This window comes from Anticarsia gemmatalis, chromosome 12 (genome assembly GCF_050436995.1).
Source record: "Anticarsia gemmatalis isolate Benzon Research Colony breed Stoneville strain chromosome 12, ilAntGemm2 primary, whole genome shotgun sequence".
NCBI lineage: Eukaryota > Metazoa > Arthropoda > Insecta > Lepidoptera > Erebidae > Anticarsia > Anticarsia gemmatalis.
This window is the reverse complement of record NC_134756.1, coordinates 8,993,304-9,018,932: the sequence shown is the minus strand read 5'-3', so window position 1 is coordinate 9,018,932 and position 25,629 is coordinate 8,993,304. Positions and strand designations below refer to the sequence as shown.

The window sequence follows — 25,629 nt, the reverse complement described above, 5'->3', positions numbered from 1 at the left end:
GATTCATACACATATAATAATACGACATTGTATTATGTCACCGTACACACGTTATTAATAAATAAATGCACATGATACAAAGTAAATAGTTATTTAATAGACAAGTGTCGATAGTTTATTGTTCAAGCCCACCTGCACGGAAGTGCCATGTTACTGTGCGCTACACGTCGCTGCAAAGCCTTTAACGTAGAACCTGTATGAAGTATTGAAGGTATCTACAAAGATGGTATTGAATGGCATTCTTCACGCTTGTCGAAATGGTTTAGAAATTCTTTAGCTATAGTTATTACTAGCTGACCCGTGCAACTTCGCTTGTGTCACTTAAGAGAGAATGGGTTAAAATTTTCCCCGTTTTCGTAACATTTTTCACTTGTAGTCTGCTCCTATTGGTCGTAGCGTGATGATATATCCTATAACCTTCCTCGATAAATGGGCTATCTAACACTGAAAGAATTTTTCAAATCGGACCAGTAGTTCCTGAGATTAGCGCGTTCAAACAAACCAACAAACAAACAATCAAACAAACAAACTCTTCAGCTTTATAATATTAGTATAGATTGCGTTTGGTTTGTATTATTGGTTGCCGACTGCTGTCAGGTTTTTACTTTGTAAGACTGGTAACCAATGCGGTGATTTCCGAAATAAAATGATAAAGTGTTTAATAGACGAAGTGACAGCAAACTGTATGAAAACTACTGTCAAAATTCGAAAACTTATTAAAAAAATATTGATACCGGTGCTAACATATGTTTAATAGTTTCATGTATAGAAAAAGGCCATTTAACTATATACATATGTTTAACTCCTTATATTATGACATTGATTTACATTAGTTGTCTATTAATGTGATTAATGTACTTAGTTTCAACTTGTAAGTGTAACGAATTATCTGAATTAACCACAAATTTCCTCAAGACCTCTTGTCATCACAAGCTAGCAAGCTCAAGAGTGGGTTTGTTTATGATTTAGGGCTCTCCATGTCATAGGCATTCACTTCAGTAACAGATGCGACAGCGAAATTAATTCTATATTGTTGTCTGTTTGTTTCAAAGTCTACAGGGTCTACACAATACAGGAGCCGAGCGTGAACGAAGCAATACCAACGACAAATTTATTTTAGAAGGCTTGTTAGTCTACACAAAGTGCTCGGGTTGTGTTCCATTCGTGCTCGACTCCTCTAAGGTAGACCCACCTTTAAGTGTCTCGCACCTGCGTTTTAATTAAATACGTGTCACGTCTTACAAACAGTTCATAAATGGACCACCTCGGTGGAAGTTCTAGAACGAATTAAATTGTCTGTTCGGTAAGACGGTTTGTGGCGTTTTTTATTATTTAGATGTCGGTAAATGGAATAAGAATAATGAGTATAATTTGCAAGTGGCCAGTAGGTAAATGTTTAATTTTAGATATTATGTTTGTCATACTAAAACAAAAAATGACCGCTTTTGGACTTTGGCGCAAGATCCGAAAATGTCTATACCACTCTAAACGTCTTTGACTTCTGTGTGCAAATAAGCCTAAGCCTATGCATCAGTTGCACAAGTTGTTGCATGCCCTGATCGCAGTCCCGTCATTCTTGCATCTCCTTCTAAAACATTTCTTTACATACCTCTCTCCTCGCAATGCCATTGATGATGACACCAACATAGTCTTCGTTCTCGTCCACCGCCGCGACCGACACGCCATCCTCCAACGTGCTAGCAGCATACTCCTCGAGCTCAGCGCACCGAGAGTCGGCTGTCTCCAGCAGATTCACTGCGAGGTTCATCGGCTCATCTCGGAAGAAGAACCTGGGGGGTGAAGAAGGTTTTTAGATGTTGGCTATTTTTGTACTAGAAGATAGGTTGGGTTAGTTGGGTATATAAGTGGATTTCGTCCAAAGCTCTATTGCTCATATTTTTACTTAAGGATTGGTAAAGTTCAAAATGATTTACACTGATTGGTATCTACATGGATTTTGACAAAAGTAACTAGCTTATCGAATGGCTATGATTGTGCATAAGTTGGGCTTTCTATGCGTATTCTTAGAGGATTTAGAGGCAGACAATAGATTGATTATAGTCATTCTGATTTCGAGAGCTATAGGTCTTATAGGTATTGTTTTCATTTTATGCTAACTTTCGTGTAGATGCATGAAAAGTTGTAATTGTTTTAAGTTTACGTAATAACGTTGTTTATATTTTTGTTTGTCGCCTCTCACGTGCAGTGTTTTAAAGACATTTATTAACTTTTATGTGCCTTGCTTAATAGAGTCTAATCTATAGGTGGCAGAGAATAATAGTTTTAATAGAACGGCAACGTCAATATGCTAATAGAGCAAAGTCCAATCAACGGGTGTGGTGCGGTTATTATAATCATTGGCTATTATGTTATAGGTATTATGATATTACTGCACCTGTTAAATAAACGGCCTAGGCTTAGGTACCACGCCTTTATTTTTATAGTACTTATGTAAAATAAAGATTTTGTCACTGATATTAAAAGTTCTAGAGCGTAATAAAACTGATTGTCAATAGTTAAATGATCCAACGTTGTTGTCTCATTCTAGCTTCCATTAGATAACATATTCTATCTATTTTCTTCTTTGTCATATTTATAATCATACCTTGTTTTTCTTTTATAGTGTTTGGGTTTCGAACTACTAGGCTAACCATCAGAACTTTTCGTAGCAATAAATACAAGTCTGTATGAAGATGTATGTGTGTCAATAATAACTAAATAAAGTTTACAGAAGACTTTTCCACTGCGGTTTCTCGATACTTTTTAAAAGTGGAGATAGTTCTCTTTGTGTTTGTTTTTGTTTCTCTTACCTCCTGAGGAACTTGATAACTCGATCCTTTTCATCAGGGGATATGGTGCGAATTGTGTAGGAGGGTTGAGACATGGTCCGAATGCTGAGCTCCGACAGTTGCGCCGGGAGCTCGTCGGCGAGCTAAGAAAAAAAGATAAAATAGGTTAAAAGCTTTGCCGAAAAATACTAGATCTAGTAATGTTAGGTTTTGTGTAATAACAATTATTATAATGATATTTTGGTTGTTGTCTTGGTTTCCTTTACTAATGAGTGAGATTTTGCCATCATTTTCTCATTTAAAGATGCTCATATGTGCAATACTTACTATTTAGAGACTGCCATTTTGATGGATGTAGACTAAATTCTTTCAATCGTGAATTAATAGGATATTGTATCAATTCTGACTTCGATAAATGTTAGTAACATTCTAGCAAAATTAGACGATACATTTATATAAGTCGTTACGTATAAGACGTTTGTTGTTCGTAATGCTACGTAGTTGCAATATGTAGAGCTTATCATTATAGAAAAAAAAACCTATTTCCCCTTCAATTCCCAAGTCATTTGTCATATAAGTGGAGCATTTATAAGAACGGTATTTAGTATGTACCTCTAAAAATGTTTTAAACGACGTACATAAGGATAAACAATTCATTGTTTTGTAATCTGATGTCTGGAGTGTTGGAATGCCAAGGCGTGGAGCCTAGATCTAAATGGATAAATCGTTTTAAATAGCATTTTGACAGCCTTGTCCCGGACCACTTTGCTGAGATTTAATTACGATACCAAATTCATTGTTTTCGGTTTAATATAATTGTTTTGGCTGGTTATTAATTATTTTGTTTTATTAAATGATTTGTTGGATAAGCTGGCTGTTAGATTAATTGCAACTGACCAGAATGCTAGACAGAAATCGCGAAATTTTATACGAATAGAACAACATCAAAAGTGTTAGTTAACCAGTTTAATAATTTAAGTCTTCGCGACATATTATGTTTATGATATCGTTACGATAATCTTCAAGTCGCGCCCGATAACAAACATGGCAAAAGTAAACGACTGTCAGTATTCTCGTAGTACATAAAGTTCAATGCTTAACATATCCGCAAGCCAAGTTCTATCAATCTCTACAATACACTATATGCTTTTATCTTAGATCAAGACAACAAACAAACCAATTGATTTTAACTTTTTAGAAATACACTGACTACAATTTATTATCTTACGACAAATTTACTACTCAAGCATGAAATAAATTTACCTAATTTAGCTATCTAAACTACCATTTTGGACAATATCTGTTTGAAATATTTAAACCCTTTGCATAGTGCTTGTATCCGGCTGTGTCGCCTTGGCTAATGCAATATTATGTTAAAGCATTGTGCAGCTGTGTTAAGCTTAAGGCACAATGAACGATTATTATCTGAGACAAATGACTTATGAAATGCAAACAATTTGTTTTTTTCCAGATAGATTTAGACTGATTCGTACTCGTTGTGCTGTATTGGACATTTCCCAGGGAATTTTCATGTAATCCCATTGTTAAATATCCAGTAGCGCGATTTTCTACAGTTGGTTCAGCCGAGAGTTTGACATTTAAAATGTACATACAACAAAATTAGTTCATATAGCATCCGCTAGAGGCGCTGAACAGATATACATACAACAATCATGTTGCCGGTTGTCGATAGTCAATAGTACTAGGAAATCGTCCTACTAATATTTTTGTATCACGTGTAGGTTTGCGATTTGAAAGATTTGAACTCTTATACTTATTATACTAAGAGCAAGATCGTGAGTTGAATACTTTATCGATAGAACTAAGCTCATATCTTAAATTAACTACCGCATTCTCGATGTATAAAAAATTTGAAGCTGTCAAAGTAATAGGTACCTTGAGAATGAGATTGTTGACAACATTAGTTAGAAGAAAACTACCCGGATTTGAAGCCTCGTAGATGCTCTTTTACCGTATCTATGTTACTGTAAAAGCCCGAACGGTGGTAAATCCTAAGATTTTCCGGTATAACCTAAGATTTACCAACTCGCAATGGTAAAAGTCCGAACAATTCTTTTATTTCGAACTTTTACCTATATTCACTTGATGATATCGAGATGTCTCCTTCTGGGTGGTTAAAAAAGAATAACCACGAAGGCTAAGGTGGGAGCTTCGCTTCGCTCGCTCCCACCTTAGCCTTCTAACCTAACCTACCCATGTCGCTATGCCCAAAACTCCTTCTTTATAACTATGTCACAGTATATAATTATACCGTGAAATAGTTATAAACATAGTTATGAAGGGGGATTTTTTTATATATCGTAACATAGTTTTTAAACTCTGGCTTGTTCGGACTTTTACCATTGCGAGTTGGTAAATCTTAGGTTATACCGGAAAATCTTAGGATTTACCACCGTTCGGGCTTTTACAGTAACATCTATACTTCATCAAAGTAAAAAAATCAAAAAGTATTTCCATAGAATTCTTATTATTAAACTACCGGATCGTAACAAGTTGTACACCAAATTTTCCTCAAAATCACTTTATTCGTGAAAACCGTATATAATCCTATTCAGTAGATTTTAAGGTAACCGCCAACAGACTGATTTGTTTTATATTATGTAGTGAAACATTACCGTTCAATAACATCAAGAAATAATAATCACAATAACCTTTACGGCCCTGTGAACTAATATCTACTGAGGACATTTCAATTAGCAGCGTTGATTAGTATATTTAGGTTACGAACAGTTTGATCTTATGCTCTATGTAAACAGCAGCTTTGATGAATTTCTACGGGTCATAGTTTAAATGGAGACGCCATGACATTGCATTTATCAACATGTTTTAAAGACGATATATAGGCCATAGGAATAATGACTTATTAGCTCATACGCCCGCGATTCCATCCGTGTTAGGCATAGTGATATGAAAAATATGTTTTCACAAATAGGTACTAGAATTTACTAAGGTTTTAAACACTATTTATTGTTTTGTTTGTTTATGTCGTGTCTAAAATTAATAATTGAAAGAGGAGGCATCATAGCAAAATATTTAGTAATATAGCTTTAGTTTTGTCACAGACAAAACCCACGGATAAACGCTAGTATTTCTTTTTCTGACTTATAAGCTACACCATTGTCAAGTTTCATCAAAATCTGTTCTGCAGTTTTGGTATGATTGAGTATCAAACACCCGTCCCATTATCTTTCGCATTTATAGAGCTATAGAATGATTGTCTGTTGTATCTTTAGTTTAAATTCTAGACATGGGACAAAACATGCATATAATCTTCATTAATCCTCAAAAGTACTCAATTTGCATTTTTATTGCTTTATAAAGATAGCACAAAATCGGATAATTTCATTGTTGTAAAGGGATTAGTCGGGTTTATATTTCACAGACAAATAGTATTAAACTTGACAGAATGACAAAGCACCGATTAACTAATCCTTTCTTGCACCATATTTATGAAGCAGTATAAGACTATTGCTAAATCTTGAGAAAAGACTGATATAAAGTCATCATACGTCATAAACGTGAATAAAAAAATCAGTTGAGGTACTCATTTTTATATATAGTTATAATTTTCATAGTAGATGTCAACAAAGTCGCCTCTAACGCATAGGACTAAAAATTTTAATGACGAAACGTAGCCGTAAATCACACATCTGCCTCTACCTTAGAGTATTATATGCGTGATGTTATTATGTAGCAGATTTTCATGCAAGTTTAGAGTCCACCAACCTAAACAAAATATCGAATATTTAAAACCTCATTGGAAATACAATTCCTGTTTACTACTTAGTACTCAGTGTACCTGCATCCTTCACAAACTATTAGCGGCCACTATTAGCGGAATATGTACAACACTGGATTGATTTAAATGCATTGATTGTGAGTTAATACCGACCGTAGTCACGATCGCCTCTAAACGATCGTTTATTACATCGTCCGACTTGTTTCCCTTTTATTTAAACACTTTAATGGTATTATAATTGTTTAATATGAAGTATAAATATGTAATATTTGTTATTCTCGAGTAATATGTTAGCTCTACGATTTTTCGCTCGTAGACCCTCTACGAAAGTGGCTCTTCAATGTTTTGATGAAAGTTTGCGTTTATCCGTAACTCTTATTATACTGTACAAGGAACTTTTTTTATTAAATGGGAATTTAAAATCAACAAATTTAAATAATGAACATTAGTGATTCTGCTCTATCTCACATAGCTCAATTTACACCATGTGTAAATATGATATCGGAAAAGTTTCCTTTTAAAATCAAAAGACAGACATTTTTAGCCACCCATAAGTCCGTAGATCCAAATGCAACTCATTTCTCAAGTGCTTAATGTACATCAACCGAGCATTAATCTCTGGCCGTAATTAGCGAGGGGCAAGCCAAACCTTAAAGTAGGTAAAGCCAAACAATAAATCTTTGCAACATTGCATGCATTTGCGTATGTACTACAAACCCAACAATGTTCTTCACCTGTCAAACAAAGCAGATAATGATTGATCCAGATTAAACAGCAGCCTCGTTACATACAATGCATAAACGAATAGATATCGTGAACGGATGTTCAACGTCGTATAGACACGTGAATCCTGCCGTGATATATGGCGTTATAATAGACCCTAATGGTGGTAATTAAACAACTGTCTGAATAGCGAATAACCTAATATTGATTGCATATCTACATGCAGAACACGAAGATGGTTATTTCTTTTGTATTTTGCGCTTATTTGAGAACCTGTTTGGCACATCGTAACTTTTAAACTTTCACGATGCGCGTTTTGTTATTTAGAATTATAAAAAAAATTAACGTGGAAATGCATTTTACTTCGGAATGCATGACGTTCGGGCGAATCTGTAAAACCTACGCCAAAATGTCAGACAGTTCTAGGAAAAATCAATGTCTGCTACTTTCTTGAAAAGTACAATAATCCCTCTTGTTTTTCTTTAAGGGCCTACACACAATACGGCGTTGCGGCGCCGCACGGTGGATCGAAAATCGGCTGTAGAAGACATAGAATCTCGATGTCGTGAATGTTATTTTTTTTGATGGAAATGTATTCTGCTGATCATTACTGTTCTATAAAATGTCATATGACGTAATTGTGTGCACAAATGGAAGAGTTATAATTTTTTAAAGAAAATTTTGTATGGAGCTGACATGAAAAATGAGAATATCTCTGGAATCGCAAGGTTGGCCGTTATATCCTTGCACACTGATATAGTACTATTTATTTGTGAATTTTTGACATACTTTATATCGCGGCATCACTTGCGATTTTTTTTCTAAAAATCGTCAAAATTTTCAAAAAAAATATTTTGTTTATGATACATTTAAATGCTTAAGTATGACTATAACAAGTGTAATTTACAATATTTTTTATGCTTACACCAAAACGTTCTTAGAAATCACAAAATCGTACTACTCCTCCTCCAATGGTGTTCTCTAAACCTCGTATAATCTTTGTTTCGGGCCTCTGAAGCTTCTTCCGAAAGACTTCCAATTGGTACAATAGCATTTACTGCAATTATGTCCCCTCCGTGAATCAACAATTTGTGGACGGTTGATGACATGTAGCACCCATCATACAGTTCCATGTATTTTTCAGCGGTTGTTCTAGCGTATTCGTTAAATTAAGGCATGTCTACAAACTCTTCAGATGTGATAGCTCTCAGAATCACAGCAAATCTGCGTATTATGTGTTCATCTGATGCAATGATCATCTTTGAATCGATCTTGGATTAGTTTTTACGTGGATGCAATAACTCTTGAAAGCCTTCTCCTCTAGCAGACCACTTTTTGTAGTCGAGACGATACGGTATGTGTAAAAATTATTCCATCACATTTATGCGGGCATGAAAGTGATACCGCAGTTGATAGTAGCTGACGGTGATACCGATATACCGTATGGGTGAATCCAAAACCCTACTCACCTATGTATTACCCTCCAGTCCAGTTTAGTTTTTCGAAAGCAACCAAAAAAGTTGTCATAAAGGAAAAAACTGGTATGGGTATTGAAACTCTCGTTACGGATAACAAAATTGCAGCTCTTGTTCCCTCAAATGTCAGGGACATGAAAATAGTCACCAATTAATGATGACGATGATTGAGGGCAAAATTTGTATAGACATGTACAAAAAAGCGAAGTCAATGCGGCCATGTGTTTGGCTAAGACCACATAAATGAATAAGTTAGATGCTGTTGCGTAAAAAACCATTTCTTCTGGTGTGTATGAGTCCGGATTATCATCATTTCATGCATGCATTTCATAAATGTGATGGAATAATTTTTACACATACCGTATCGTCTCGACTACAAAAAGTGGTCTGCTAGAGGAGAAGGCTTTCAAGAGTTATGAATAGAATAGAATAGAATATTATTTATTACAAGTAACAATGACTCATTTTTTTTGTTAGTAAAACTTAATATCTATATTAGTACATACCATAATTAAAGTACATGGCTGGCTCACTGTCGCTTCATTCCATGTGAAATGGCACTACAATGAACCAGGTAAGGACAGTCCATCCTTTTTGCAATCATGCTTAGAATGCTGTTGGAGCTGGTTCGCACCCTGCGCATCAGAGACTCGCATCTTCTACGCATCGTTGCAAAGAAACACTTAACCTGCACATCCGCAAACATCCCTGATGCGCTACAGAAGCAAGGCAGCCCCATCAGAACCCTAAACGCGTTGTTGAACTGAACACGGAGAGCGCTGTACGCCCTTTGAGTATATCTAGCCCATAGGCTGCACGTGTAAAAGAAATTGTGATTGAAAAATGTTATTGCATCCACGTAAAAACTAATCCAAGATCGATTCAAAGATGATCATTGCATCAGATGAACACATAATACGCAGATTTGCTGTGATTCTGAGAGCTATCACATCTGAAGAGTTTGTAGACATGCCGTAATTTAACGAATACGCTAGAACAACCGCTGAAAAATACATGGAACTGTATGATGGGTGCTACATGTCATCAACCGTCCACAAATTGTTGATTCACGGAGGGGACATAATTGCAGTAAATGCTATTGTACCAATTGGAAGTCTTTCGGAAGAAGCTTCAGAGGCCCGAAACAAAGATTATACGAGGTTCAGAGAACACCATTGGAGGAGGAGTAGTACGATTTTGTGATTTCTAAGAACGTTTTGGTGTAAGCATAAAAAATATTGTAAATTACACTTGTTATAGTCATACTTAAGCATTTAAATGTATCATAAACAAAATATTTTTTTTGAAAATTTTGACGATTTTTAGAAAAAAAATCGCAAGTGATGCCGCGATATAAAGTATGTCAAAAATTCACAAATAAATAGTACTATATCAGTGTGCAAGGATATAACGGCCAACCTTGCGATTCCAGAGATATTCTCATTTTTCATGTCAGCTCCATACAAAATTTTCTTTAAAAAATTATAACTCTTCCATTTGTGCACACAATTACGTCATATGACATTTTATAGAACAGTAATGATCAGCAGAATACATTTCCATCAAAAAAAATAACATTCACGACATCGAGATTCTATGTCTTCTACAGCCGATTTTCGATCCACAGTGCGCCGCGCCGCCGGTTTTGGCGGCGCTGCCTGCCGCTTCCTAGAATTTTGCGTTCTGAAACGCGCCGCACATTCCAGCGAGAATAATGGTCACTCCATAGTACAGTAGCGGAACGCTTCGTTTCGCGGCACCGCAACGCAACGCTGAACGGCGCGTTGCGTTGCGGCGCGGCGCCGCAACTCTGTTTTGTGTGTAGGCCCTAAGGGTCTCGCGATCGCAGTCTTTAACTTAAGATGTTTCTTTGTTTTTATGCAAGAGATCTAGTAGGTAAGCTAGAGCTCTTTGCTCTAAATAACTTATTAGATAGATCAGAAGGATCTATCTAATAACAACAAAATAATATCCGTTTTATTAGGCCTTTTAATAACTTCATTTAATGTAATTACTTGTACTTATATTAGTTTTTTATTCAACGAATGGATTGAATAATAGGCTTCAAATACAAACTAGGAAGTCCAACTCGTATTACAGTAGTAAATTGCATAGATATGTTTTACACTTTTTGCATGCATTAGATTAATAATGCCAAATAAATATTCAAGAAATATTGCAATTTAATAAAATATCAAGGAGAGTTAATGAACTCTACACATCAATTTATTAACAAACTGCAGTGAAGGCTTTGATGTTAGAACACGTTTTGTTTTCCGTGATAAACTTTTAGTAAATTGTTGCTAATACTAGTTATAGGAAGTTTTATTTTTAGACGTGGTGAATATGGTCTAATAAATTCGTATCTGCATGGAAACCCTTTTCGAGGTATACAGTGTAAATCCAAGTTATAAATTTTATCTAAGATGTCATGCTTACTTTGTCCAAATCTGTTAAGTATGAGTATTATGTATGAGCAGTTATCATAGGATAATCAATACATCTATCTATCCAGACAAATCGTCGCATTTATGATATAAGTAAATTGTAGTTATCTTATGGGTAAACATGTTCCAACATATTATTATATTTAGTTATTTATGCAATTGCATTACTGTGCAATGTCCACCGTAATATAGAATTAATTCTCAGTGCGGAAGTCCTGTACATATTCTAGTTATAAAACCACATGGAGGCGTGTCTCATTCGCGCACAGAATAAATGCATAAAAACAACGCATTTAGGTATTAAAAATTATAGTAATTTTCCATTTACTCATGCAGGACAATAGAATGGGTCTATTTAATTGCACTACGTATAATTTATTCATTGCAGTTGGCAACATAATGGAGACAACATAATCATTTAAAACTCAACTGGTTTGCATGGAAACTATGCGGCTTTAAGTTAGGACGTATGTCTAAGGACCGATTTTTTATCTGCATACGACATTATTTTGATGAATAATTCCCGTTTGGAAAATAAAATTTTCATTAAAAATAAAATTTTGTCATTTTTAACAGATTCCCTATACGGGATCTGTCAACATTTCTGAAGTTTGATGATAGACATTCAGGTCTTAGTGAAAAGAATTAAGTAATTCACACAATACGAAGAATCCTTTCATAAAAAAATTATAGGAGCTGGGACTAATATGAGGAACTGAGGCAACTGGTTATGTCAATAGCAGCCGCCAACAGATTTATTAGAAGTCATATTTTATCTTTAATTACAATCAAGATCTTAAAAAAACCTGCTATAACAATAGCCAAACAAATAAGAGATTTATAGCCAATATGATTAGTTAGTCATTTATCACAAGATCAGTGTCCTATAATGCTCCGGAAGCAAAGACAATCACGATCTAATGCGGCAGTATGTACCGGAAGAGAGAAGTGAGTAAGCGACCTGACCGATCACCTTATTAGGTTTAACCGTCTATAATATATCAAGTTTTAATATAACAATGCGCAAAAACTTCCGCGTGTAAGACAATCAGGAAAATCTATGAGTTGGTGCAAAAAATAGGTAGAGCTTAATTGCATTCTTGATACTATTGTATCACGACCTGATTGAATATTTAGTACCGATATTATTATGCTATTAAAATCTGTGCTTTAGTATGGTATTGTTTGTTAAGAGGCCCGAACTTTGAAAAGAACATAAAAACCACCGAAGTTCTTCATCTCTAAGTAAAATCGGAAGAAAAAATTTGACAACTTTGGAAGATTCTTCTGACATTACCTGTCAAAAACATGAAAATGATGTATTTGGTGATATCAATTCTGTTGTCAGTAGCGCGATTCTGCACAGTTGGAACCATCGAGTATCGACATTTAAAATGTACTCCAAAAATAGTTTCTGCAACGTCCGCTAGAGGCGCTGATCAGATTTTCATATACAATTTTTCGATGGCTAGTCGGTTGTCGATACTCGATAATAGTAGAGAATCGTGTAACACGCTTTTAGGTATAGTTCAATTACACTAATATACATTTTTACTCTCATTTATCAATCATTATTTTACCAGCAATTAATACTAAAATACTTAGTTCTTGCAGATTCATTTAAAATTATTTCGTTACAATATTTATTGTATGCAAAATTGTAAACCTCCAAATGATTATCAAGAATTATCAGTTTATCTAAAGATCACTAAGGAAGTTATCAAGAAAAGTGAACATGTCACATTATAATACGTTTATAAGATAAACTAGTATTATGTTCTAAGACTTCCGTGAGAAAATGGTGCCGTGAGTGTATTGTATTTACTACTATTTATCATTACTTGATAACAAGTACGTCAATGTTTTGTTGTAGTGGTTAGATTTATAGTCTGTCATTAAAGATGGTGTAAGCTGAAATTATGACGTCCATAGTAAGGAGTACCCGTAGCGATCCAATTGCTATCGTGAAAAAGGGATAGCGCTTATACGGCACTCGTATCGTCATCCTTTTCTTACATAGGAACTTGCATAGCTTTGTAATACTTTTTGAAAATATCAACATATATAAAACTCTTCCGTTACTGAATGACTGACGGATAATGCACAGCCGAATCTATTGAGCGAAGAACATTAAAATTTGGTCTGCATATTCGAAATGAAATGTAGAGGAGTACTAAGAGGGAATTTTTGTAAATACCTCAGCGAAGGGAATGAAATTCCATGCGGGCAAAGTCGCGGGAGGAAAGCAAGTCTAGTTATAAAATGTATGTAGTAATTTAAGTACGTTGTGGATTGACATACGGTTCGGACACGAGACTGATAAAATGATAAGTGTCATTTTACACGCTACTGTACTATGGGCCACCTTTTTATAGGTTTTATTTATAGGATACAATTAATTTAATATTTATAGTACCAAACTGGTTAGTTAGATCGGTTTATGTGATTTTAATTGAACATATTTTATTTATATTTCATAATTTTATAACCTCTAATCATTGTAATCACATATTCATAAAATATATGTCACATGAACATACACGTTGTAACTTAAACTTACATACAATACTAATATAAAAAGCCCGTTTGTTACGTTCTTACAGCCGTTTTTCATGTAATTTAACATAGGGAGTATTAAAAAGCCGTATAGGCTACTTATTTTTCCATAAATCATATTTTTCTGTTTCACCCAAAATAGCGCGCGAGCGGGTCTCATAGGCACTATACTACTATACTCATAGGTACTGCAATATTGTTTCATCCCACTCCCGAACCTAATCAAGTCAAATCGCACGCTCGTTTTAAGCCCAATCGCACTAGTTTCCCAAACTACACGTTTATAACATAATATTGCGATTCGGTAACAAACATAACATGATGTAACGGTCATTGCCACGTTCTCTCTGTGTCAAGGCTGTGCGAAAAGATCGCTGCTTAATGCCAAAACGTTACAAGTTTGCCGGACTTCGAGTAGGAAGTAAAACTGGTATTTATCTTGTTTATACATAGATAAATATAGAGATAAAGACAGAGCTCGTGCCTAAGTAACAACAGCGAATCGAAATCTTAGGTTAAGCCTCGCTTGCTGAGGTTTGCCAGTGGATGGGTGACCATATTATGCATGCCGAGATTTCTGCATTTCGGAAGGCATGTGCATATTGAGGGTTGTAATTTTCAAGATAGTAGTAGCTTGAAAGTCTGACAACCAGTCTTACCGAAGGTATCGTGTTATAACCCAGGTAACTGGTTCCTGGATCCTATAAGTAATCGCTCCATGCAAAATACTGGTATTTCGTTGCACCCGGTGAGACTGGAAAGACTGGCTAAGAGGAAAGGCTAAGCTGATGATGGTACATAGATAACTAAACTGCTTATTGTTTTATTCTGTGTTTGCTTTACACGTGTTTCCGTTTGCATAATTTATATAATTTGATCTTGAGTTCTATTTGGCGGTTATTGAGATTCAACTGTTTTGAAACTTGATTTACGAAGTTCGGACTATAATAATCTTGAAAAGAATGTTAAACAGTTTTTCATAAGTATTGATTTCTACTAGGACTCAAGGGCCTAACCCCTCCCTCATTACGGGAGGAGACCCTTGCCCAGCAGTGAAACATAAATGGGTTAAGTTTATATTGATTTCTACACATAATTTACTCTTAATACCTATTTTTTTTTTAAATTGATTTTAAGTTTAACTAATTTGATCTCAATTATCTATTAATATCATTATTCAAATCAACGTCGTTTTCATTTACAATGTTTATTTATAATATATAGACTCCGTTACAATTATTAGTACATATATAAATATCAAATTATATTATACAGGCTGCTGTATATTTTATTAGCTAGACGAATGGTCATCGAGATATGAAGATCAAGTTTTTTTTGCGGAACTACCTGTCTTGTCTGCTTCAAGCCATAAATTATAGAGCTGTTAAGAATCCATAAATTAATATTTTTTGTAAAAGATTTATTACATGTAAACAAGAAGATTTAAACAATGGATACTGGATTTCGTATTGTTGTTCAATACAACTAACTGTATTCACTTTCAAAGTGATATTTGAGTCCTTTTTTTCTAATAATTAAATAATTTTATCATGCGCCTGAAAACTTGGCTGCCGTCTTTTAATCTTTGTTGGGTAGTGTTTCTACCAAACAAATTGGATTAAGGAAAAAACTTTAGTTAATTAATGAATAAATAGACAGCCTGTTTAGCTTCTTATCATTTGCGGAAAACAGTCTAGAATTGTCATTAAGTAATAAGCAAATTCACAAAGTTTTAAAATCCTCATTCATGACATTCTAGTTTTTCGTTCCGCATTTATACGACCGTGTATAAGTGGAGTTTTCGAAATAAGTTTATCAAAATATTATCTGTTGTTCAGATCTTTGAAATTAATAAAAAGACATGGGATTTAATAATCATCATAATCATAGTTAATTCTTTAAATAGCTTCTGAGTGCGATAGACAATTTATTTCCAGGTTTTGATTTGTACTTTACATGTAAACTTGAAAAGTATGTCGTGTTTACCCTAAAGACGAACTGCTTACTTCAAAACACAATTCCACACTGGCAAGGAAATAAACATATACATACATGTAAATGAAAAGAAAACTATACCGTATAATAGAAAAATGTTAACAAAACAAATCGAAACCCATGAAGGGAAACGGTGTCGAAATTTAATACCACGCCAATCATATCAAGTGAAATGCTTGACAATAGTTATAAAAATAAATTGCCATAGTAAATATTCTTTTCCTTTATATGCTATTAATAATATTATTATGTTAGTGGGTAATGTGTCTGAATAACTTCCGCAACGGTTACTAGTTCCAACTATCTATGTAAAGCACTCATGTGAAACTAAATAAGTTTTTGTGTCAGTGTGTGAACCTATTTCCTGATTGTGCTCAAATATGCAATAAAAAATGTCATAAAAAAGGATGTGTGTTAGTTTTTACGGTTTGAGATTACTCTAGTTACAGATCAATCAAAAAAATACATACACATAGATAATATCACGCCTGTCGTATCCGAGGGTGTATGAAATACACCCGAGTTTCGCCATTAACATTGTTAGTCCCAAGTTATGGAGGCGACTGTTACGATATACCGAACACGTTATCAAACACTAGATTACTATAAATTGAGAAAATAATAAATAAAATAAATAAATTTAACCCATTACTGTCCCACTGCTGGGCAAGGGTCTCCTTCCGTGATGAGGGAGGGGTTAGGCCTTGAGTCCACCACGCTGGCCAAGTGCGGGTTGGGGACTTTGCATGCCCTCAATAAATGTATTAAACAAATGTATTAACAATAAATGTATAATCAAAATTTTAAAGATTAATACTACTTTATCCCGCCTGGGAATCGAAAAATTCAAATAAATAATTAGCAGATGGTTTCGTACATGTCATCTTATTCTGTTTCGAGTTCCGTATTGACTAATCGCTGTTACGTGCGTGTAATTCGAAGACAAATTTTCTATATATTTACGTAATTCCAATAAATAGTTTACTACGTTTTTTTGATAAATTGCGGACTTTACAACTAGCGCTGGAAAAATTCCATTGTTTCCCGAATGTTACAGTACACTGGGTTGCAGATATTGAAAAGTGCATGAGTTTTTTTTAGGAAAAATTTGATCGGTATTTTTAGTTTGGTCGTCCAACAATTTGTCAGAGTTTTAATCCTTATTTACGTACTTATTTATATTATAATACTCCATAGCATAGTCCTAATAATCCTGTTTAAGAGACTTTACTAGACTGTATTGTTCAAATTCTACAATGAGTTTGCATCGCGACGCTCCCTGGTATAAGAGACGGCAGGCATTTATTTACTGTCCCGTCTGCCTTTGTAGCGTTGGCCTACATGTGCAATGAATGTATTCTAGACGAGTTTATTCTGAAAAACTCTGTTTCAAACGTAGTGCAACGTTTCTTAGCAAAACCAATAAAACACATGTCTCTCTTTATTTGATTCAGTAGGCTAGTTTATCATAGAAACTATTTTATCATAGAGACTACTTTATTACTGTAACATACGTACATTTTCAAAAGCATTTTTAACAGTGTAAATATAGAAACAGCTTCGAGGTAAATTTAACAACCGCTACATATTGCTTGTTGTCCATTTTATAAAAAAGCACGATGGGAAATGTGATAGTGAACACGTATATTTTTTGGCTGACTGTACTAAATGATAGCAAGCAAAATAAATATTAATTATTCGCACCCGTATTTGTATTTAATATAAATTTATTTACATAAGTAGGCCAATTCATTAACATCCGGAAAGCTATGGAATAATTTATCGTTTCAATCAAAGCGCTATTGGTATCGTAAAAGGTAATTAATCTCCTAATGTCAAGGTTCAGTCTGTGATTAGCTGTCAGTTAAAACTTAAACGAACGAATTTAACCAATATTTTATGGTTATTTAACTGCAGTTAATTTATTGTGAATTCCAGTTTATACGCGGATGTGCAAAAAATAGTTAGAATAATTAAAATACAGTTTTTTAAATAATTGTAAATTTTTTACTCATTTTTGTTCATATATCTGTGTTATAATTTTTAAATATAGTATCAAATTACTTTTTAATAAGGGACCCATTCAAATACCTGTTGTAACTGTAATCACAAATCATACAAACTAATGCACTACTAATGAATAAAATAACCACTAACCAAAACATACTAAATATATCTTTGTCTGTAAAGTTACACGTGTCACTATATCTGCATTTGACCTTAGCACGAAATATACAAGTCGACTTGCCGACTGCATTTTAACCTAGAGTTAATAAATCATCTAAAATCTCAAGAGCCGTAGACACAAAAGCAATAGTGAACTTGACATTCAAATACAAGCCAGCGAGTTACCCATATAATGGACACATAATTGTTTAGCGAAAGGCATGCGCCGAGCATCGAACTCTGGACCTTGGTGTTGATCGTGAACAAGGTCTGTTCACTCGCGCGAGAATATTTATCGTTTTTCTATGAATGCTTAGACGCGCTGCCGTTTTTGTGGGTGTTGTATGGATTTTTAGGAAAATGTACGCAATGAAGCTACGGAAAGTGTACTAGTACTATAATAAATCACGTTGTGTAAATTATATTTGAATTGTAGGAAATTGAAAAATAATGCGAGAAAAAGCAGGACCTAAGACCTAAGTTAAGTTCATATACTACAGCTAAAAAATAAAAACTTTTATGCGAGAGTGCGGAAATTTAAACATGTATTAGGGTATCCGTATTAAATAGCTTTTTGGGTTTCTTCGAGGTGTGAGAAGGTGTTGGATAAACAATAGTAAAAGTTGTGAGGTGGGTGCGTTTCCACATTCGATATTAGTCCCTTAGAAGTGCTGTAGAATTACGGTAATATTACGGCATCTTACCTTTGCTTTTTTGCTTAAAAATCACGAGATACAAAGAGCAATTAACGGAGATGATTTATTCTTGTATAATAATGTAAAAAATACTACAATGTTTGACTATCATTTTTTTATGCGACCTCTAACATAACTGCTTATTTCCGCGGTTAGCGAGTTAGTGAAAAAAATAACCTGAAAATGCATTACCAAGTAAAATGATAATAGAAAATAAATAAACTACATTGTGTTCCGTAATTCTTTCGTAACTTTGTACAAATAATGATAAAGTCCTTGACCGTGACTGCATTCAATGTGGAATGCAGAATTAACAATATAGTGGAAATATCCAACGTTTCAATGTATTTTAGAACGGTATCGAAATCCGAGAAATTAAATGTCGTTTAATTTAAAAAGCAGCAGGGGGCTTAGTAAAATATACGAAATAAGTACCTAAATCTATAATAATAATTACTAGGGCTCTATAAATAGTAATGTCCTTGAGTTATGCCAGTTTCACCCGCTGTTACTGGTTCCGGAAGTCGGAAAAAGTAGGTATACCATATATCTTAATGAGAACAATTAACAATTAGATACTGCAAGTATCCGCTTACGTTTAGTTAGACATCACGTGGATGTAACATCACGTGAGGAATCAAGTTCATGGTTTATAAGCATTCATGTTTACGTAAAAATTGTGGGTTTGATATGTTTACAAATAGTATTTCAAGGGTTTTATATGTAAGGGTACTTTAAGAAAGTTAGATCAGTCGCGAATCCGTAAAGTCTGTACTGCCGAGTATCGAGGTTTTGACATTCATAATGTACTGCCAAAATAGTTCTTACGGAGCCCGGTAGAGGCGCTAAACAGATTTTCGTGCAAAATTTATCGATAACTAGCCGGTTGTCGGTAGTCGATATTATAATTAAGAGATTTTGGTTTGCTTAATTGTTTCGATAAATAAATTCTATAATTTATTATAATCAGCCCATATTGTTACACCGCAATGTAAAAGGCTCCATTCTCTCTTCCACTTATATCGGTGTAAAGCTATTTAATGCCAGTATGAAGTATTCGAAAAATAGTTAGTTTCCTGAATTCATTTTAACAATAAAACTCTTTTGTAGTGTGGTTTTAAAATGGTGGAGACCCATTTACAGAATAATTAAATACAAAATTGAATCCTATCTTTTATATTCTAAAAGCCCTTGGAGAAATGACTAGATAATAATAATTTTATTAGAACTTAATCAATAGTATTCTCACGTTCCAAATAAATTGTATAGATTTAATAATTGCAATCATTAACATCTTTAAATTTTACGACTAGTGCACTCTGTGCTCTTGTTGTAGTTGCATAAGGACATCTGAAGTCTAGAAATAGAATTCTTGTTGACTAAAAATAATTTCGTGGACCTTGGACTCGAAACCAGAGCGACGTTTCTACTACGAACGTTAGTATATGTGACAATGGACAAAATTTAGTTCTATTGTTTAACATACATACATACATACGTACATAAAATCACGTCTTTTCCCATAGGGCTAAATATCAGAAAACCCCACTTGGTACGATTCGAAACTTCTCATGTGTGTATTAAGTCGTATCCATACATCTTGTCATACAGGATCGCCGGTTACGAGTACTAAACACCTGACCTTTTTGCAATACATCACCGATTATGTATATTTTCCACCTATATTATATTATTCAATATTTTAATGTATTAAAAAATATTTATATACGTCTTTTCTGTTTGTAATTTAACTGTTAATAAAATAAAGTAAAACAGGAACTTGACCCTTTTTGGTACACCGACGCATTTTTACGAATAGTTATTTCCCTCCCTTCTGGTCTATATTTAACAAAGACAATTGATCTTATTCAAGTGTCAATTAACAGCTTCATACAAAGCGTTGTTAATTTTTTGTCATCAATTAATTAATATACTTAAGGTTACAATACTTAGAAAAAACACTGTGGTTTTTTCTCCACAGAGGACCGGCTACCCGGATCATAAAAACCTAGTACGGAGAATTAAGTAGTTCGTATTTTATTAGATAGCGTCACACATTCAATTACATGCATATTTGTATGTATGTTTGTCTGTCACGAAGTTAATATTTTCCAGTACGAGCTCCCTCGTTCAGCAGATATTAGTAATATCCAGTCGTTTATGTCACGCGTATCGTAGACATTAATTTATTCATATTAGTTTTATAGCGGACGATGTGCAACGCATTCCGTTTTGCTATTAAGAATATTGTCTTGCTTTTGAGGACATTTACCGCCCTATATTTAACATCATAAAGACAAATTGAAAATAAACTAATATTTTGTTATTATTAAGGCTTAGTAATAATATATTACTTTCTTAGTTGTGTGACAAAGTCGCTTTTGTGACGACAAAAAATTTGAAATGCTTTACTCAACAAGTTTAAAGTTTCTGTTGCACCAAAACTTAAAACTAGCAGAAAGTTTTTATACTGGCTTCCTTTATTTTGTTTTGGTGAATATTAGAGCGTCTTTGGTTGAAAAAAGCCAAACAATAAAAAAAAATGTTTATAGGTTAGTTTCGGTTTCAAAGAAATATTCAAATAATAAAATGTAGCCTACACGATGCCTAACTAAAGTTAAAATAAATATCATACACCTATTTACAGTATCTAAGTTTATGTATGAAATAGGAATGAATTTCCAGTCTCTTTGTAATGGGTAACTATAGCTCTAAAGTTAACGATATGTTGTTTTGCTAATACGTTTAGTTGAGTCTCCTATTTAAGCGTAATTTTAGTATTATCCTGTTTCCTAAGCCTTGACTGTATTTAAATGTCTTAAATCTATGTTAGTTTGAACAACAATCCTTGGAGTACTCGATTTACACAATAATGCGAACCTCGTGTAGACTTTCAATTTACGACTAAGTATGCGACGATCACTTGTTACAATTGCTACGAAATAAGCAAGTATAGTAAATTAATGAATTGCATAATTATTTTATAAATAGTTAAAATGAAATGTTAATTTTTGATTGCTTTAAATAAATAGTCATGTATCGGGTGCCCATTTTGAAAAGGATGGCGTTATTCTCTTATATGGTTTATATTTTTTTATTTGTTTTTTTTCTTTAGCTGACAGAATCGTAGTGTAGTTTTAGATATAGAATTATAATAAGGCATTGTCAATGGTATTTAAAGATCCATCGTAAACAATTATTCTAAAGATTATTTCAGTTAAGAATTTTAAAAGTCTATGATTTTCCAGTTTATAACCTTTTTTTAATTACATGTTATTGTAAAGTTAATGTTACGATTTAATTTATACAATTTATATCAATAGCGCTGTGATTTTTTAATAACAGGAATTAATGACAAAGGGCTTATTATGTCATAGGCGAGTCTTGTGTTGTAGTACTTTATAAGCGACCTTAATACATAATTTAAATCTTGAGATAAATATTAAACTACAATACATTCTATCCGTTGTAGTCTGAACGAGCAAATATTGCGGAAAAAATATTTATCCGCAATGTAATTATGTAAATATCATAATTATCTAATAAAAATTAAGTTACTGAATAAGCTTCAATCGTATTGAATAAAATTGTAGGAAAAATAGAAACCAAGACAACCTTTTTTTTGTAATCCACATTTGTGAATGTGAAAAATTTTTCAGGAATTCATTGAGTATTTGCTGAATATTTTTTTTGACATTGGTATTTTTGTTATTTATTTGTTAATAAATTGTAGAGATTTTCATTATTATTTTGTCAATTATAAATTAAATCGTAAAAGCTTACCGTGTATTTATTAATCCTGGCATTTTCACGTTCGAAATGGCCCTTCTCCTTCAAATTCACAATACTCCTGGCACTAGTAACAGCCATATTGAAAAAATAATTATTTAAAATTTGTATTTAGAACAATAAGATCTGTCACTTATGGCGCGTAAATGCGGGTGCGTTCCGGCTCCCAGCGCTCCTCGGTAGGATCGCGCCGAGATTCCAAATTCGAATGGTTGCGAAACATGGCGCTTCTTTTATATAAAAGCTGTATCTAGCTAGACTCGAATGCGCCCCCGCGCTCTTGTTCCTTTCATATCTCTATTCTGCACCGACTATGCAAGTGAATGCTGGTGTCCTAGTTTAGTTATTGTTTTATCTAAACAAGCCTAGAGTAAACAGGACTTTTCTGGATGTACTTAGGTACTGAATAACTGTAAACGGATAGGACGGATTAATTAGTCGTAATCATAGAATTTTATAATGATGCATATTTAAATGTAGCTTCTGTCGACGAGGGTTTTATTGCATTTATATTTTAATAATATCTTGCATAATAATGATGGCTAATTGGCATTTTGCAGCTACTTGTTCTTCTTATTAAGCACAAAATAATAATTTATGAAAAATGCTCGATTGTTCCTAATTAATCTATCGAGTACAAAGTATTTGTTATGTAGAAAGAGAAAATATAAAGTTTTTCACTGTCGATTTAAAGTAAAACCATACTTTGTCGTGGTCATTGATACATCTAAGTAATTAGATTCAAAATGAGGTTTTACTGATTTGCCTTTTTTATATTTAATTATCCATTTTATTAATAAATTAGTCATAATATCGGCGTAAGTGGTACGGGCCCATGACACAGTTCCTGAATAAAAAAATATTTGTTCATGATCAATTACAAAATTAAAGATGTGATTTATTGCATTAATACACGCCAGCTTCATCGCTATTAGTAAGAATTAAGTATTAAATAAATAGTCTCTAAGATAAGATGCGAGATAAATTGACTAACAACTTAGATTGTAATATAATTAGCATAAACATGATCCGTTTCCTACGATCAAAATTTCAATTGCTTCTATTCATTGCTGTAAGTAGGTACATTACATATCCGAATTTTGCTTTGCACTCGTTTACAAGTCTACCGTTCACCTCGCGGCGATAATTTTTATCTTTATTCATTAAATAATAGACAGAAAAATTGTCAGGTTTTTTTTTAAGTAACTGGTAACTTTTATTTATGGGACTGTAAATAAAGCATATACGAATAAACATATTACTTTTTTTTAAAGTAAAGCTAATTTTTGTTTATGGGACTGTGAATAAAGAAAAAAAACAAATAAACATATTGCGAAAGTACAAAAGTATATCAGACGGCTGAATTTGATTATTGTTTGATGTACTGTTGCACACGTTATATTATATTATTAGTATTAAAGGTTTAATTAAATTACGCCACTTGATCTTGGATTTTGACAATAAACAATTACTCAATATTGTGATATCACGGTTTTTTTCAGACGTTCTTTTAAAAGGGAATAAATAGTAGATTAAATCACTGAAACAATAAATTCAAAGAACATAATCATTTACAATATAAATGTGGATAAGGGAATATTTCTCTTTTGGTCTTATTGTTTTCTTAGCTCAATAATATTAATATCGAGTTCGGCAATCGAGACAAGATGGCGCCTGGCTGGGCTCCAAAACAGATGAATCACAGCAATGTGTGTAATAGATGCATGTGTAGTAGGCAGTGTTTGTAACAGTTTACATCATACATTTAACAACAAATCGCTAACAACACGCTAATGAGCACGCGAAGTCATTCACAGTTCATATTTTGAATGAAACAGGAACACAACACACTGATTGATGAAATCAGCTGTTCAAATATATACAAATATGCGAGTCAGACTTGCGCACGAAGGGTTTCCTATCATCTGCTGAATTTGAAGCGTCTATCTGTTACCGTTTTTAATATTGAGCTAAAAATTACTAAAAAATCACGTTTATTGTGTATATCTTAGGTATAGGATCCCGTTTTACCCTTTGGGTACGGAACCCTAAGAAAATTGATAAAGCTGTTATTAATTTTAATACAGCAGTGATAGCCAGTTGGTACCTCCCACGCAAGTGGAAAATCCTACTGGAGAATATTGTAACTTGTAATATTACAAACATACAATATAGGTACCTGTTATCTGCTTTATAAAACTTATATAGATAAGTCATATCTCGTGATATTAAATTATGAAGTAAATTGATTCCATTTATTAGTTGGAAAATGCCAAAGGTTATAATGCCCACGACAGTTGCCAGGAATAGAAAATCGATTCCTTGAAGCCGACAGTTAGAAAGTTTCTCTCAAGTTTATTTTAGATTAAGGCCCAATATTGCTATTTCTGGGGGGTATTTTGATAATTCTTCTTTATATCACGCTCACAGCTAATTGTCGTCGGCTAACGATCTGTGAGTTAAAGAATCCTTACCGCGATTATTCCATAGATAGGTGACCGCAAAGTGATATTCGAACAAAGCGTCTCCGTGTTTCGGAGGACACATAGAAATTTAGTCCCGTGTGTTGAAAATTAAGTCCACGTCAAAGGCCTTGTAAACTTTGACACTTGGTTGACCATACGATAGAATAGAATTATATTTTAATGTGTCAAGCCGTAATTGAAATCGTTAATTATTTTAGACTGTCACTTCATCTACCAGATAGCTTAACCGATACGATTCTACACGGTAATAACAATATCTTCTAGCAATTGACCTTTTGTTACATTCGTAATAACTTTTAATGTTTCAGCCTACGCCTGAAGGCAGAAGCATTAATGAAAATGGTCTTCTCTTATCGTATATTCTAATAGAACGTATATTACATTTCAGCAGGTTTAATACATGCTAAGTGCGTGTAATTTCGCGACTTAGTGACAATTTCGTGCTTAAATGTAGCCGTCGCCAAAAAGGCGCTCGACGCTTCTTTGAAACTTTTGTTAAAGCTGTAACAAAAATACTACTCTGTTCATACAGTTAGAGTGATTTAAAAAGTATTAAAAAAATTCGGTGGTTACTAAAAATTTAACGACATTCCATTTTTAATGTTGTCTAAAGTTAGAGATAGCTCTATCTCAGATAATGATCGTCTAAATCAATTCAGAGGAAAAATTCATAAACAAACAGATATTTACACTGAAACAAATAATAAGAAGATAATTATAGCAGATACCTATCACGACATTATTATAT

At 33.6% G+C, this 25,629-nt stretch overlaps 1 protein-coding gene across 2 annotated transcripts in view; it reads right to left on the bottom strand.

Moving 5' to 3' along the window:
* LOC142976961 (arylalkylamine N-acetyltransferase 1-like) overlaps positions 1 to 22,613 on the bottom strand; it is a 33,422-nt gene extending 10,809 nt beyond the window's left edge. Inside the window, exons 1-3 of one of the 2 annotated variants that reach the window (XM_076120593.1) lie at positions 22,390 to 22,613; positions 2,811 to 2,932; positions 1,610 to 1,790 (exon numbers count right to left, since the gene is read on the bottom strand). In XM_076120593.1, coding sequence (XP_075976708.1) covers positions 1,610 to 1,790; positions 2,811 to 2,932; positions 22,390 to 22,476 — 390 coding nt within the window. In that variant the 5' untranslated portion in view covers positions 22,477 to 22,613. Of the gene's footprint in view, positions 1 to 1,609; positions 1,791 to 2,810; positions 2,933 to 18,615; positions 18,773 to 22,389 lie in introns of those variants that run through there. The other variant, XM_076120594.1, reaches the window with a different exon arrangement.
* Positions 22,614 to 25,629: the final 3,016 nt, after the last annotated feature.